Source organism: Coenobita brevimanus, chromosome 62 (assembly GCF_032717465.1).
Source record: "Coenobita brevimanus isolate Jiangsu-jjx chromosome 62, ASM3271746v2, whole genome shotgun sequence".
Taxonomy (NCBI): Eukaryota; Metazoa; Arthropoda; class Malacostraca; order Decapoda; family Coenobitidae; genus Coenobita; species Coenobita brevimanus.
The window spans coordinates 10,495,057-10,511,162 of record NC_137015.1 but is presented as its reverse complement, the minus strand read 5'-3'; the positions used below and the strand labels follow the sequence as shown (position 1 = coordinate 10,511,162).

Sequence of the window (16,106 nt, the reverse complement as noted above, 5' to 3'; positions counted from 1 at the left end):
ATGACAGATGCCTACAATCATTACCTGAGTCCCAAATAAACAATGATGCTGAAATGGAAAATGTGAGTGCATTTAAGTACCTGGGTAGTGTGATGAGTAAGGATGGAAGTTTAGAAGGTGAAGTGCTTGAATGGATACAACAAGGAAGAAAGGTTGCTGGGTCTTTTAAAACAGTGATAAGAAACAGGGAAGTGAGCATGGAAGTGAAAAAGGTACTACATGACAGAATTGTGATACCAATTCTAACATATGGAAGTGAAGCTTGGACCTTGTTGGAGGGATAGAAGTCACGAGTGAGAGCAGTGGAAATGAGCTATTTGAAAGGAGCATGTGGAGTCACATGGAGAGACAGACTGACACATGAGGAAGTGAAGGAGCATTGTGGTGTGGATGTGGATGTGATAGGAAGCGTTAGGAGAAACACACTGAGGTGGTTTGGCCACGTGGAGAGGATGGAGAGTGAGAGCTTGACGAGGAGAGTGTATATGAGTGAGGTGGAGGGGGGGAGTGGAAGGAGGAGGCCATGGATGAGATGGAGGGATGGAGCGGGGAGGTATATGAAAGAGGGGTGTGTGAGCTGGGAGGAGAACAATGAAATGGCGGCGGACATGGTGACATGGAGGGGATTTGTTTGTGGCCCCCCCCCTTATGGGAGTAAGGCATCTGGCAAAAGATAGTTAGATACTGGAATGAGTGAACTTTTTTTTCTGTTTTATGTTTCCAAACTATCCCTTAACCCTCAGCCCTGTGGAAGCTTCCCTGTGCTGGTTAACACTCTGATACCAGTCAGTAAAATATCTATCTATCTATCTGTCTATCTATATATGTATGTATATGTATATATCAGTATATATATATATATATATATATATATATATATATATATATATATATATATATATATATATATTTATCTGCCCCTGTGTAGAGTACAACTCTCATGTGTGGGAAGGCTCCCCACATACAGCTCTTCTCAATAGGGTAGAGTCAAAGGCTTTTCGTCTCATTAACTCTCCTCCTCTTACTGACTCCCTTCAACCTCTGTCTCTTCGCCGCACTGCTGCATCTTTATCTCTTTTCTATCGCTACTTTAATGGTCACTGCTCCTCTGAACTGTCTGCATGCATTCCTCCACCTCTACGATGGGCGCGTAGCACCCGTCTAGCAGCAAACTCTCACCCCTTTTCTGTCCAACTCTCTAATGCAAGAGTTAACCGTTACTCCCAGTCCTTCATTTATGCAACAGGTCAACTCTGGAACTGTCTTCCTCTGTCTGTATTTCCTGCTGCCTATGATCTCCAGTCTTTCAAACGCAGTGTGTCCAGGCATCTCGAAATTAATGGATCTTGAATTTGGCTCTCTCTTGTATTTTGTTTTTCTCTTGGAGGGAACTGTTATTGCGGGCTCATGGCCTTCGGTTCCTTCTTCCTCGCATAAAATATATATATATATATATATATTTATCCATCCATCCATCATCCAGTCCTGTGTCGCCCAATGAGAAGTGTAGAGACTCGGGACGAGGTAAGTTGGTCCTGACATTTATGATAAGAGTGACCAATCACACTCTAACCTGAGAGGCATCATGTGAACAATAAACCCAAACCACCCCTTGGATATGAACCTACACAGGCTCAAACATACGAGTATATAATATATACTCGTATATGTATATACTGTATTGTGGTAGGTGGGGGCGCTCACCATCCACTCACTCGATGTAGTGCAGCTCTCGGGTGTCTGCCTTTTCCTCTCCATCCTTCTTTCCTTCCATTCTCTTCTGTCTTTCTTTCCTTCATTCTTTCCTTGTCCTTCTGCCTACGGGTGACTTTACACTCCCTCTTCTGTCTTTCTTTCCTTCATTCTTTCCACTTCCTTCAGCCTGTGGGTGACTCTACACTGAGTGACAAGTCAAATGGTTTTCTGTGCACCAGGAAACCATTTACTACGCTGGGTGGTATCCATATAACCAAATTTTGGCACCTGGTGGTTTAGTGGGTAATTATTGCGCTCCAATCGGATTAAGCCGGTGAAGGTGGTTCGGGTTGATTGCTCATGTAATGCCACTCAGGGATGAGTGAGGCTGGTCACTCTCATCTTAAATGTCGGGACCAACTGCCTGGCCCCGAGCTCCTGCGCTCCTCATGGGGCAATGTAGGATTGGATGATGGATGGATATGTATATATATATATATATATATATATTTCATTCATTCATTCATTGCCAGACGCCATGTATCCCACACAGGGTGGCCAAGGGCTTAGAGTTAATTGTTTTACAGGGAGGGGCACTAATCCTCCACCAACCCCACTTGACGTAGGGATATATATATACCTGTATATATATATATATATATATATATATATACCTGTGTATATATATATATATATATATATATATATATATATATATATATATATATATATATATATATATATGTATATATATATATATATACCTGTGTATATATATATATATATATATATATATATATATATATATATATATATATACCTGTGTATATATATATATATATATATATATATATATATATATATATATATATATATATGTATATATATATATATATATATATATATATATATATATATATATATATATCTATCTATATATCTATATATATATATATATATAATGTGTATATATATATATATATATATATATATATATATATATATATATATATATATATATATATATATATATATACCTATATACCTATATAAATATATATATATATATATATATATATAAATATATATATATATATATATATTTATATATATATATCTATCTATATATATATATATATATATATATATATATAAATATATATATATATATATATATATATATATATATATATATATATATATATATATATATATATATATATATATATATATTTATATATATATATATATATATATCAATATATATATATATATCAATATATATATATATATCAATATATATATATATATCAATATATATATATATATATATATATATATATATATATATATATATATATATATATCTATATAAAATCACACCCACCCACCACAAATTGACTTAGGACCTACACAATGAATCGCTGTGGGAGAGTTGTCTGTCTCTGCTTTGTGTTTCCATCTCTACCAAGTGAGTTTTGGGGGCAAGAAGTAACAGGCAACTCCTCTGGTGTTGGCAGGAGGTGGTGAAACACTCAGCACATCAGTGCTTGCCCAGAAACGAGAGTGGGAATATATGTTCCCGTCACCCTGAGCTTGGACCTCCCTCTTTTTTCGTATACATTACTGTTTGCACTGTTATTTTCCTAGTCGAGTTGTCATGCCTGGAAAGTACTGCTCAAGGGATGAGAGGGTCCATATCATTGCATGGAGGCAGGATAATGTCCCCATCAACACGATTTGTGAACATACTGGACACTCAAAGTCGACCGTCATGAAGATTCTTGCTGCAGCGCGCGGCCTGCCACCTGATGCACAAGCATGGCGGTGGAAAGAAGAGGATGACTTCCAGAGGTACAGATACGCTTCTGAAGAGGGAAGTAATCAAGAATCCTCGACTGACAGCAGCAGAATTGAAGAGAATGCATCCCCAGCTGTTACAAGACGTCCCAACTGAACTATCCAACACTGCTTGCAGAAGGAGCTGGGTTTGCCAAGCCGCACCGCAGCCAAGAAACCGCTTTTCACTGACCACATGAACAAGCAGCGCATTCAGTTTGCCAAGAAGTATGCACACCGAACATCTGATGAGTGGAGAAAAGTTACGTTTTCCGATGAAAGCACATTTCAAGCGCTCCAGGTGCGTTCTGCCAAGGTTCGTCACCCTGCCTCCTGTAGTCAATATGACCCTGCTTACATGGTGCTGATTGTTAAGCACCCATAATCAGTAATGGTATGGGGGTGTTTCTCAGGTAAAATGGGAAGGGGAGGCCTCTACATTCTTCCAAAGAAATTGATGATGAATGGTGGCTGGTACATTCAAGTTCTGAAAGATCATTTGTTAAACTTTTTTGCTATTCATGGGTGCGACTTTTTCATGCACGATTCAGCTCCATGTCACAAGTCAAGAAAGGTAACAAAATGGCTTCAGGATATCGGATTGAGGTCCTCGACTGGTCTGGCAAAAGTCCAGATCTAAATCTGACAGAAAATTGCTAGGCAAAGATAAAGAAAATCATGGCAGAGAAGAAGACACCCAATCTGGACAACCTCAAGATTGAACTGACAAATGTTTGGTGCAAAGAAATGTCCTTAGATTACTTTAGAGATCTAAGTGATTCCATGCCAAAATGCATCCAACTGGTCCTGAAAAACAAGGGAAACATGATTTCATATTATGAATGGCATTTCATGAATAAACATTGTGATATACTATGATTTCTGTGTTTTTTAATATCTTGTGGGGGGAGGTCCTGAGTCAATTTGTGGTAGCCGTATGTACATACAGTACCCTCATGTCCAACACACGTTTGCCCAGCACAGAGAGCAAAAAATTAGTACGATTTAATACGATTTAATTACTGTAACACGGGTGCGTTAGCATAACACGGACGGAGCTCCGAGAAGTGGGCGAAATCCGCAGAGTTCACCTCTAGCACAATCACCCCCAGTCCAACAAGGTCATACTGGACGTTCCTGTGATGCTGACAGCCAATCAAAACTTCCGATCAAGTAGCCTCCCCCGCCCGCTATCGTGACGTGATCCTGATGTTGCCCAATTAAAAACGCGTCTGCTCTCATGTGATGTTTTGTTTAAATTTCTCCCACCACAGCGCCACTCAATTGGATAATTTGCATTGGATGGTGCTTTTTTCTTGCTGCATTTTCTGCCCTTGCTACTGCATTTTACCCTGCTCACTATGCCTAGGAAGCCTTCTGAGAACCCCAAGAATCGGCGGCACCTCCCTCAGGCCACCAAGCTAGAAATCATCGAGAGGAAGAAGAAAGAGGAGGGGAATGTGGACATCGCCAAGGCTTATGACGTGAATGAAGCCAGCGTGAGGAACATAATAAAAAACCAAGACAAGATCCTGGCGGCAGTGAAAGCTTACTGAGGCAGGCCACTTGACTCCAGGTGCATGCCTACTGACCCAGCAATCATCATGATAGAGCGGTACCTCAGTATGTACATACTGGGGAAGGAGGCAGAGAGTGTTCCTGTAGATCCTAAAAGGTTAGTTATTATTCACAGTACAGTACCATTTATTATAATTACAGTAGTACCAATATGTGTATAAGTATATGGTAGGTATTTAGGGTTACTTTTCTCAGAGTTGCTGACATAATTCATTTTTCCCCATAAGCTCTGTTGTTTGTTCAACACGTTTTTGGTCCAACAAGGGACCCGCGCATGACAATATTACCGTGTTGGATGCGAGGGTACTGTATAGATATATATATATATATATATATATATATATATATATATATATATTCTTTCCTCTTCCTTCTGCCAGTGGGTGACTCGACACTGAGTGACAAGCCAAATGATTTCCTGTACACCAAGAAACCATTTGCTATGCTGGGTGGTAACCACATAACCAAATTATTGCACCTGGTGGTTTGGTGGGTAATTGAGGCCTTCCAATCGGATTGAGCCTGTGTAAGTTTACATTCATGGGGTGGTTGGGGTTTACTGCTCACGTAATGTCACTCAGGGATGAGTGAGGCTGGTCACTCTCATCTTAAATGCCAGGACCAGCTTGCCTAGTCCTGGGTTCCTATGCTCCTCATGGAGCAACACAGGATTGGATGATGGATGGATTGATATATTATATATATATATATATATATATATATATATATATATATACACACACACACACACACACACAGTACAGGAATAAATTATCAACCATGATTTACAGTCTGGTTATGTCGTTGCTTCACTCTGATCTGTGTGGTCAAGCAGACCCACTGACGACAAGTAACCAACTGCTTCTTTGGGGCCGTCCTATAAGTAGAATACAGTATGTACACCATACAGAACTATAATCGATTCTTTTCCAGCTGATGATCCACTTTCATGAATGTGGCACCTGCGCATTCCTGCCGTGTGATTGGTTGGTTTCAATTTCATACCTGAAGTATCATATTTACAAAATACAATTGTACCTTATATTCCAATTCTCATAAATGCTGTTTTGCATTGTTATTGTACTGTACAAACAGACGTGAAATAAGCACGTATCTGTGATTCATTCAAACGGACAATGAATTTGAGGAAGTTGAATTTGAATTGAAATATTTATTGTAGTAAAAGGTACAGAGTTGTTGCATCTCCTTATATTTTTAAAAAATAAATACATTTGGCTGGATAGGTGCAAATAAAAGGTATCTCAATACTTAGGCACTTGTTACATTAGACAATAGTACCAATCTAAGTAAATTAGCAGTTTTGTCAGTGGTAAAGTGGTGGAAGTGGGGAGGCGAATGGAACAGTCGCTACAGAGGAGGGGGGTGGGACACAAGACTGCCAGGGTAGAAAAACAAGTTGTCTCAACTCGCAAGATGGCAGACTATATTTTGGATCACACCTACTCCATTGCTTCGATACCTTCACCCATATTATCCAATAGTATATATATCTGTAAGTACCCTGTATATATATTTATTTATTTACTGGAGATGCAACAACTCTGTAACTTTTACAACAATAAATAATTCAATTCAAATTCAACTTTCTCAAATTCATTGTCCATTTGGGTGATGCACAGAGACATACTCGTTTCATGTCTGTTTTGCATAGTACAGTGACAATGCAAAACAGCATTTATGAGAATTGGACAGAGTTAGAGAAAGAACAGAGGAATTAGTTGAAGAACAGGGAGGTTTTAGGAAGGTAAGAGGTTATGTAGATCAGACATTCATTCTTAGATCTTTAGTGGAAAAGTTTCTAGAGAAGGGAAAGAAGTTGTATGCGGCTTTCATGGATTTGGAGAAAGCATGTGACAGGGTCGATAGACAGGGATTGTGGAAAGTATTAAGAATATATGGAGTAGATGGGAAGTTGTTGAATGCTGTGAAGAGTATGTATAATGATGCCAGGGCTGCGGTGCGTGTGGATGGTGAACTAAGTGAATTTTTCTCTTTGAAGGTTGGGTTGAAACAGGGATGTGTCATGTCTCCATGGTTGTTCAATCTGTACATGGATGGGGTAATAATAGAGGTACAAGGTAGGGTAGTGGATGTTGGAGTGGCCCTGGTGAGAGAGGGTAGTGTTTGGAAACTCCTTGTACTGTTGTTTGCAGATGATACTGTGTTGTTGAGTGAAGACGAAGGGGAGCTGCAAGGCTTGGTGGATGAGTTTGGGAGAGTGTGTAAGAAACGGAAACTAAAGGTGAATGTAGGGAAGAGTAAAGTGATGGTCTTTGAGGGAGGTGAAGTCAGTGAATGTACAGCGAGGATGGATGGTGAGGAATTGGAAAATGTGAGTACGTTTAAGTATTTGGGTAATGTGATGAGTAAGGATGGAGGTTTGGAGGGTGAAGTTCTTGAAAGGGTACAGCAGGGAAGAAAGGTTGCTGGTTCCTTGAAAGCAGTGATAAGAAACAGGGAAGTCAGCATGGAAGTGAAAAAGTTACTACATGACAGTATTGTGATACCAACTCTAACGTATGGAAGTGAAGCTTGGACGTTGTTGAAAGGACACAAGTCAAGATTGAGAGCAGTGGAAATGAGTTATTTAAGAGGAGCCTGTGGAGTCAAATGGAGAGAGGGACTGACAAATGAGGATATAAATGAGCGTTGTGGTGTGGATGTGGATGTGATAGGAAGTGTTAGGAGGAATACACTGAGGTGTATTCCAGCCCCATGGAAAGAAGAAAATATCCATCCTGTTCCTAAAAAGGGGGCAACTTCTGATCCATCAAACTACAGACCAATTGCAATAACTTCTGTTCTCGGTAAAGTTTTTGAGACACTAATTAACAAACACATAGTCAAGCATCTAGAAATCAATAAATTGATCAATGATCGGCAGTATGGATTTAGACAGGAACGTTCAACTGTAGATATTCTTTGCCTTCTTACTCATTAGATTAACAAAACAATAGACCAACATGGTGAAACACACACAGTAGCACTTGATATTTCAAAAGCATTTGACAGAGTATGGCACCAGGCCTTATTGTCTAAGATGTCACACTATGGCCTTGCATCACTGGTTCCTCTAATTTCTTCTTACCTTCATGGTAGAAAAATACGGGTAATGGTAGATGGAATTTATTCTCAGTTTCATTCCATAAATGCTGGTGTACCTCAGGAATCAGTTTTGGCGCCAACCCTCTTTCTCATACATATAAATGACCTTTTATCTGTCACGCACAACCCAATACACTCTTATGCTGATGACTCGACCCTTCGCAGTTCTTTCACATTTAGTACCTCCTTTACACAACTTGATATTATAAATTCCCAAATAAACATAGCAATTTCTCTGAACCAGGGCCTTTCTAAAATTAATCAATGGGGACAAAAAAATCTGGTCTCATTTAATGCTAAGAAAACTAAATACATTAATTTCTCCAATAGAAAGAATCCCTCAGCCTCTCACATAATTTTAAATAATGTCAGTATTCCCATATCCACTACAATTGATATCCTAGGTGTTAAACCCAACTTAAGCTGGACAGCTTATGTTAAAACCCTTTCTAAAAATGCTTCTAAAAAACTGGGGCTTATGTACAGAGTTCATGAGTTCTTCACTGACGAGCAGATGACCACAATATACGAAAGTCATGTGCGTTCTCAGATCAAATACTGTTCACCACTGTGGAGTGGATGTGGAGCGGTTGCATTGAAGCAGTTGGACAAAATTCAAAACAGAGCCATTAGATTAATCAATAATCTTGCCACAACGCAGGACCTTCCTCCGTTATCAGTACGTAGAGATGTTGCTTCTTTAGCACTATTTTATTGACATTTTAACTGTAAGTGCTCTAACAAACTGGCTTCAATTGTGCCTCCCCTTCACATTTTCTCCTGAAATACTCGGGCAGCTGGGAGCGACCATGAACTCACACTCTCTCCCCCACAACGCAGAACCTCTGCTTATCAAAATTAATTTATCCCCAGAACTATTACTCTCTGGAATTCACTTCCTGGGAGTTGCTTCCCACATACATTTAATCCTCTCAGGTTTCCCCCCTGGGGGTAGGAGGATTTTTCAAAAATACTCCCCCAGTATCCCTGCTTGTCGTAAAAGGCGACTAAAAGGGTTGGCGGAGAGTTAGTGCCCCTCCCCGGAACACAACTAAAAAAAAAAAAAGAAGAAGCCTCGGGCAAGGACTGACCAAACGATGATGACCCAGGACCGGACAAAGGACTTGGTAATGGCTACATGGAATGTAAGGGGAGCGAATGATGAGGTGAAAGAGAGAGAGATTGTCCAGGTGCTTGAGGGTGCAAAAGTGGATGTATGTGGAATGACTGAAACAAACTGGAGAGGAGAAAGTGTGAGAGAATGGGAGTATGGATGGGGTATATGTGCAGAAGTAGGTGAGAATGAGAGGGCAAAGGAAGGAGTATGTATAGTTGTGAGTAAAAGATGGAAGAAGAGCATAAGACAGTATGGATCAGTTGGGTCAAGGATTGTGTGGGTAAAGTTGAAAGTTGGAATACAAATGTGGGCGATTGTGTGTGTGTATGCGCCAATGCAAGATCATGCTAGCAGAGTGAGAGAAGAGTTCTGGACAAATGTGGAAGTGTGCATGGAAAAGTTTGGAAGGAATGTGAGAGTGTTTTTGATCGGTGATATGAATGGTAAAGTAGGGAATGTGAAGGTGGATGGAATAGTTGGTGAGTGGGGTGTGCCTGCTGAGATAGATGAGAATGGCAGTGCGTTAGTGGACATTTGTGCTGGGAGGGGGTTGGTGATAGCCAATACCCTCTTCAGGCATAAAATGATCCACAGGTATACATGGCGAGTGATGAGAAGGGTGGGTGGTGAACTGAATGAAAGGCAGGCAATGATTGATTATGTGTGTGTGGATGAAAGGATGCGAAGATGTGTAATGGATGCAAGAGCTTATAGAGGTTGGGGGAGTGGACTTTCTGACCACTACTTGGTGGTGGCCAGAATTAGGATACAAGTAAGATGGAGAAATAGAAGAAGGGAAAGACAAGAGGAAGGAGTAGTTGCAAGGAGAGTGGAAAGGTCACAAGAGGATGAGAAAAAGGCAGAGTATAAGAGAGAAGTGGAGGAGCAATTGGGCAAATATGAATTGGAGCAGATGGGGGACATGGAAGGTGTGTGCAGGATATTTACAAAAGAAATATGTGCAGCGTGTGATGTGGTGTGTGGAAGGAAGAGAAGACGGAGGGGGGTGCAAGGAACAGCGTGGTGGACTGAAGAGGTGAGACAGGCTGTGGCACAAAAGAAGAAAGCATACAATGAATGGATGAGAAATAGGGGCGTGGAAGAAGTTGAGAGGCGGAAGAGAGAGTTATATGTAGAAAGAAAGAGAGAGGTGAAAAGATTACTACGAAGAGAGTGGATGAGGAATTTGGAAGGAATTTGAGTGTAAAGTGGAGGGACTGTAAGAAAATGTTCTAGAAAAAGGTGAAGAGAGTAAGACAGGGTGGAAGTGAGGTTACGAGAGGAGTGAAAGATAAAAATGGTAGATTACTAGTGGAGAAGGGAGAAAAAGTGAGCAGATGGAGAGAACACTTTAAGGAATTATTGAACATAAAGGATGGAAGTAATGCGAGTATAAGTGGCTGGGGAATGGCTGGGAGAAGGAGGGATGAGAGAGGACAGGAAGAAATCAGTAGGATAGAAGCTGTGGAAGCAATGAAGAAAGTTAAACTGGGGAAAGACCCAGGAATTGATGGAGTGTGTGGTGAAATGCTGAAGCATGGGGGAGAGATAGTAGTAGAATGGATGTGGAAGATGTGCAGATTGGCCTGGGACGAAGGTAGAGTCCCGGAGGATTGGAAGTCAGGTATAATTATTCCCTTGTACAAAGGAAAAGGGGAAAAAGAAGTGTGTGGTAATCATAGGGGCATTTGTCTTCTTAGTATGATAGGAAAAGTGTATGGTAGGATACTTATTGACAGAGTTAGAGAAAGAACAGAGGAATTAGTTGGAGAAGAACAAGGAGGCTTTAGGAAGGGAAGAGGTTGTGTAGATCAGATATTCATTCTTAGATCTTTAGTGGAAAAGTTTCTAAAGAAGGGAAAGAAGTTGTATGCGGCTTTCATGGATCTGGAGAAAGCATATGACAGGGTGGATAGACAAGGATTGTGGAAAGTATTAAGAATATTTGGAGTAGATGGAAAGTTGTTGAATGGTGTGAAGAGTATGTATGATGGTGCTAAGGCTGCAGTGCGTGTGGATGGCGAACTAAGTGAATTTTTCTCTTTGGAGGTTGGGTTGAAACTGGGATGTGTCAAGTCTCCATGGTTGTTCAATCTGTACATGGATGGGGTAATAAAAGAGGTACAATGTAGGGTAGTGGATGTTGGAGTGGCCCTGGTGAGAGAGGATAGTGTTTGGAAACTCCCTGTACTGTTGTTTGCAGATGATACTGTGTTGTTGAGTGAAGACGAAGGGGAGCTGCAAGGCTTGGTGGATGAGCTTGGGACAGTGTGTAAGAAACGGAATCTAAAGGTGAATGTAGGGAAGAGTAAAGTGATGGTCTTTGAGAGAGGTGAAGTCAGTGAATGTACAGCGAGGTTGGATGGTGAGGAATTGGAAAATGTCTATCTATCTATCTATAGCCCGACGCCCTAATCCCACAAAGGGTGGCCGCAGACAAAACGCCTCCAAGTCACTCTGTCACCCACCATTTGACTCCCCTCCCCCCAACTCACCCCCCCCTCCCTCATATACCTCTCAACTCCATCCCTCCACCTCATCCTCGGTCTACCCCTCCCTCTCCCTCCCTCCACCTCACCTACATACACCCTCTTGGTCAGTCTTTCATTCTCCATTCTCTCCACATGTCCAAACCACCTCAGTGTATTTCTCCTAATCTTTTCAACCACATCCACATCTACCCCACAACGTTCCTTCACTTCTTCATTCGTCAACCTGTCCCTCCACGTCACTCCACATGCTCCTCTCAAGTAACTCATTTCCACTGCTCTCACTCTTGACTTGTTTAAGTACTTAGGTAGTGTGATGAGTAAGGATGGAGGTTTGGAGGGTGAAGTTCTTGAAAGGGTACAGCAGGGAAGAAAGGTTGCTGGTTCTTTGAAAGCAGTGATAAGAAACAGGGAAGTGAGCATGGAAGTGAAAAAGTTACTACATGACAGTATTGTGATACCAACTCTAACATATGGAAGTGAAGCTTGGACGTTGTTGGAAGGACACAAGTCAAGAGTGAGAGCAGTGGAAATGAGTTATTTAAGAGGAACCTGTGGAGTCACATGGAGAGACAGGCTGACGAATGAGGATATAAATGAGCATTGTGGTGTGGATGTGGATGTGATAGGAAGCGTTATGAGGAACACACTGAGGTGGTTTGGCCATGTGGAGAGGATGGAGGGTGAAAGACTGATGAAGAGAGTGTATGTGAGTGAGGTGGAGGGGGGAAGAGGGAGGGGGAGGCCGAGGATGAGATGGAGGCATGGGGTGGAGAGGTATATGAGAGAGGGGGGTGTGAGTTGGGAGCAGGGCAGTGAAATGGCAGGGGACAGGGCGACATGGAGGCGATTTGTTTGTGGCCACCCCAAACGGGATTGAGGCGTCTGGCAATAGCTAGAGATAGAATTTTAAATCCAATTGTTATAAGTATTTTATGAATGGAGGATGCCTTTAGGCACATGGACTTATTTTTTTTCCTTTGTTTTTCCTTCCTTCATTCATTATCAAAAAAAAAAAAAAAAAAATGTAGAGAGGATGGAGGGTGAAAGACTGACGAAGAGAGTGTATGTGAGTTAGGTGGAGGGGGGGAGAGGGAGGGGGAGGCCGAGGATGAGATGGAGGGATGGGGTGGAGAGGTATATGAGGGAGGGGGGTGTAAGTAGGGAGCAGGGCAGTGAAATGGCGGGGGACAGGGCGATGTGGCGGCCACCCCGAACGGGATTGAGGCGTCTGGCAATAGATAGGTAGATAGATAGAATATGAGGTACAATTGTTTTTTGGAAATATGATACTTCAGGTATGAAACTGAAACCAACCTATCATGTGGCAGGAGTGCGCAGGTGTCACATTCATGAAAGTGGATCATCAGCTGGAAAAAAATTGAGTATACCAACTCCTTGTGGTAGACAGTGCCTCACCATGGTTGGACCCGGTCCTTCCCAATGGCAAGGTACTAGGAAATGTGCGGAGGTCTGGGTAGTGGGTGGACACTGCAGATGCTCTGCTGTACCCATGGTGCACAGCACCATCACAAATAAGCTCGTCATCAGTGCCAGATTTACTTGTAAACCTCATCTTTGTTCTCCTTGAAGATACCAGTCTAAAATTTCTACTAACTAAAAGAGTGTTGGTATTTTCACAAGAAAATGATCTATTCTCTCTATCACTCTCTCTCCACACACTAGCTTTCCAACATGCCAATCTTATTAATATTCAGCAACCAAATTGTCCTTTAACTTCAAGCAGCCCTCCCCCCCCAAAAAAAAAATAAATAAATAAATAAATATATTAATAAAATGTTTAGACATGAATACAAGTACACATCCTGCAATAATACTAACTACAGTAGTTAGTAAAGACTGTTTCTACCCCAGTCACTATGAGAAGTCTCCCTATGTTGAATAACACTGGCTGGTGGATGCATGAACTAAATAAGGGACATCGCTGTACTGAAGGGGATTAATGCTCTACAATATGTTAAAAACTCTATTTTCACTAACATATGCTGCTGCACTTCTCCGAATCTTAAAATCAAACTTACAATTAAATCATCATAATTATCATCCAGACCTTTCCCACTCCCAAGGTGAGGTGAAGCAGGATGCTGAAAGTCACAAAAAGCTGATAAAATGAGAAAATAACCAGTGGCAGATACACACAGAAAGAACTGCAGGCACTCCAACTTTATATTACTACTCTATATGCATATGCAACGACAACTTCTGTATTTTACTGCTTTATTGACAGTCAGCTTCATTTAACATGACAGAGACCTCTCCTAGCAAAGAATTTAGAACAATATCTATCAACCTACAGTCAAATATACCATGAAAAAAATGGCTTTTGTGTCCCCTGTCCTTCACCATCAGTCAAACTGTTTATGGGTAATCTCTCATACTAAAAGGATTACATGAAGACACTGTAAATTACACACATGCCTCCAGTTCATGGGTGAGGGGTTATTGGCAAAACAATACTTGTTTCTTAATTATGAGCCAGTTATAAGAAGGTGTAATTTATCAGAAACTTAAACTCTTCCCTGCAATCAAGTACAATACTTTTCATTTCATTCCTGCTCTCTCTCTATACCGGTACTAATTTATTCACATAAGGAAAGTACTGCATGATCTGGAAGGGCTTCATTATAGCTTTCATCAACCCCTTCACCAACAGGGCACTCTCCTAAGCTGTATGAAATCATATGGTAGCAGTAAGAGCACAATAATACTGATGTCTTTGGGCTGCCGGGGTTAAAAATGAAACAATACTAAGTAAATCACTTTCCATAAGGAGTACCTTTCTCTAAACAACTAACCTTGGTAAACCAATATCGAACCCTCATATACAGAGAGTAGAGACCCCCAGTGACATAGCCGTATGAGTCAGAAGCTAGGTGGGCAGATGTAGTAGTGACAACTGTACCACCAGGTGAACAGTGCTTCAAGCAGGACTCATGGAGTACCTCACCCACTGTATTCAAGATTACGTCAAATCTGGATAGAGATACAAACAAGACTACACAAACAGAGAATTAAATCAATGATAATTATTAAAACAGCTAAATATAATATATCATCATCGTAACAAATCATTTCAACTCTTATTACCCCACCAAAGAGGGAATAAGGCAGAAAAAAAAAAAGAAGAAGAATTATTAAACTGCATGCTTAGTGAAATGCCCAGAGTCACTCACACATTATTCAAAATTAAAAAATTCTGGCTCTACCTCACAAGCAAAACCATCTGCACATACTTTTGGGGGTATTTTTCTTTACAGATGACCTTCAAATATGTGGTGCTACCCAAGAGTTCCAGTAATCTGAACAGAGGGAGCCAACCATTTGCAGTTTTGCCTTGTGCCACTAGGAGGAGTCAGCAGCACTCCATGTGTGTCAGTGCGGCCCCAGCAGTGTCTGTGAGCAGACGTGTCGTTGAGCTATGCTTACTATTGTAACGTGGTGTGTAGGTGGTTTGTTGGTTTTGCAATGGTGCAGCAATGTCAAGTCAATGTTGATCGTTTTCTTTGATATCCAAGGGATTGTTCACGAGGAATTCATCCAACCCAGTCAATCTGTCAGCGGAAAGTTTTACTGTGAAGTTTTGCTGCGTCTGAGGAAGAACATCCACTGCAAATGTCCAGAACAGTCAAAGAACAAGGACCAGGTCCTGCATCATGATAACGCCCCCACTCACACATCAATTGTTGTCTGGCAGTTCCTGGCTTCCATTAACACGGTAATCGTTCCTCACCCACCCTATTCACCTGACCTTGCCCCCTGCAACTTTCTCCTGTTGCTCAGCTGAAATTATGACTGAAAGGGCATTGATCTGACTCGACTGAGGAGATCCAGACAGAATCTCAGGAGGTGCTCAAGACCATCATGCCTGAAGTCTTCCAGGGATGCATGGACTTGTGGAAAAAAAGCTGGGACCATTGTATTCATGCCCAAGGGGACTACTTCGAAGGTGACAGTGAGAACTAGGAGGTGAGGTAACTCATTTTCCTACAGCGTGGTGGACTGAAGAGGTGAAACAGGCTGTGGCACAAAAGAATAAAGCATACAATGATTGGATGAGAAATAGGGGCGTGGAAGAAATTGAGAGGCGGAAGAGAGAGTTATATGTGGAAAGAAAGAGAGAGGTGAAAAGATTAGTAAGAGAGAGTAAGAAGAGAGTGGATGAGGAATTTGGAAGGAATTTGAGTGTAAAGTTGAGGGACTGTAAGAAAATGTTCTGGAGAGAAGTGAAAAGAGTAAGACAG

At 41.1% G+C, this 16,106-nt stretch overlaps 1 protein-coding gene across 1 annotated transcript in view; it reads right to left on the bottom strand.

The window, feature by feature from the left end:
• Positions 1-16,106, bottom strand: part of LOC145403965 (NAD(P)H oxidoreductase RTN4IP1, mitochondrial-like) — a 75,726-nt gene that overhangs the window by 17,376 nt on the left and 42,244 nt on the right. The window contains exon 8 of the mRNA XM_080275565.1: positions 14,661-14,838. Coding sequence (XP_080131691.1) covers positions 14,661-14,838 — 178 coding nt within the window. The remainder of the gene's footprint in view (positions 1-14,660; positions 14,839-16,106) is intronic.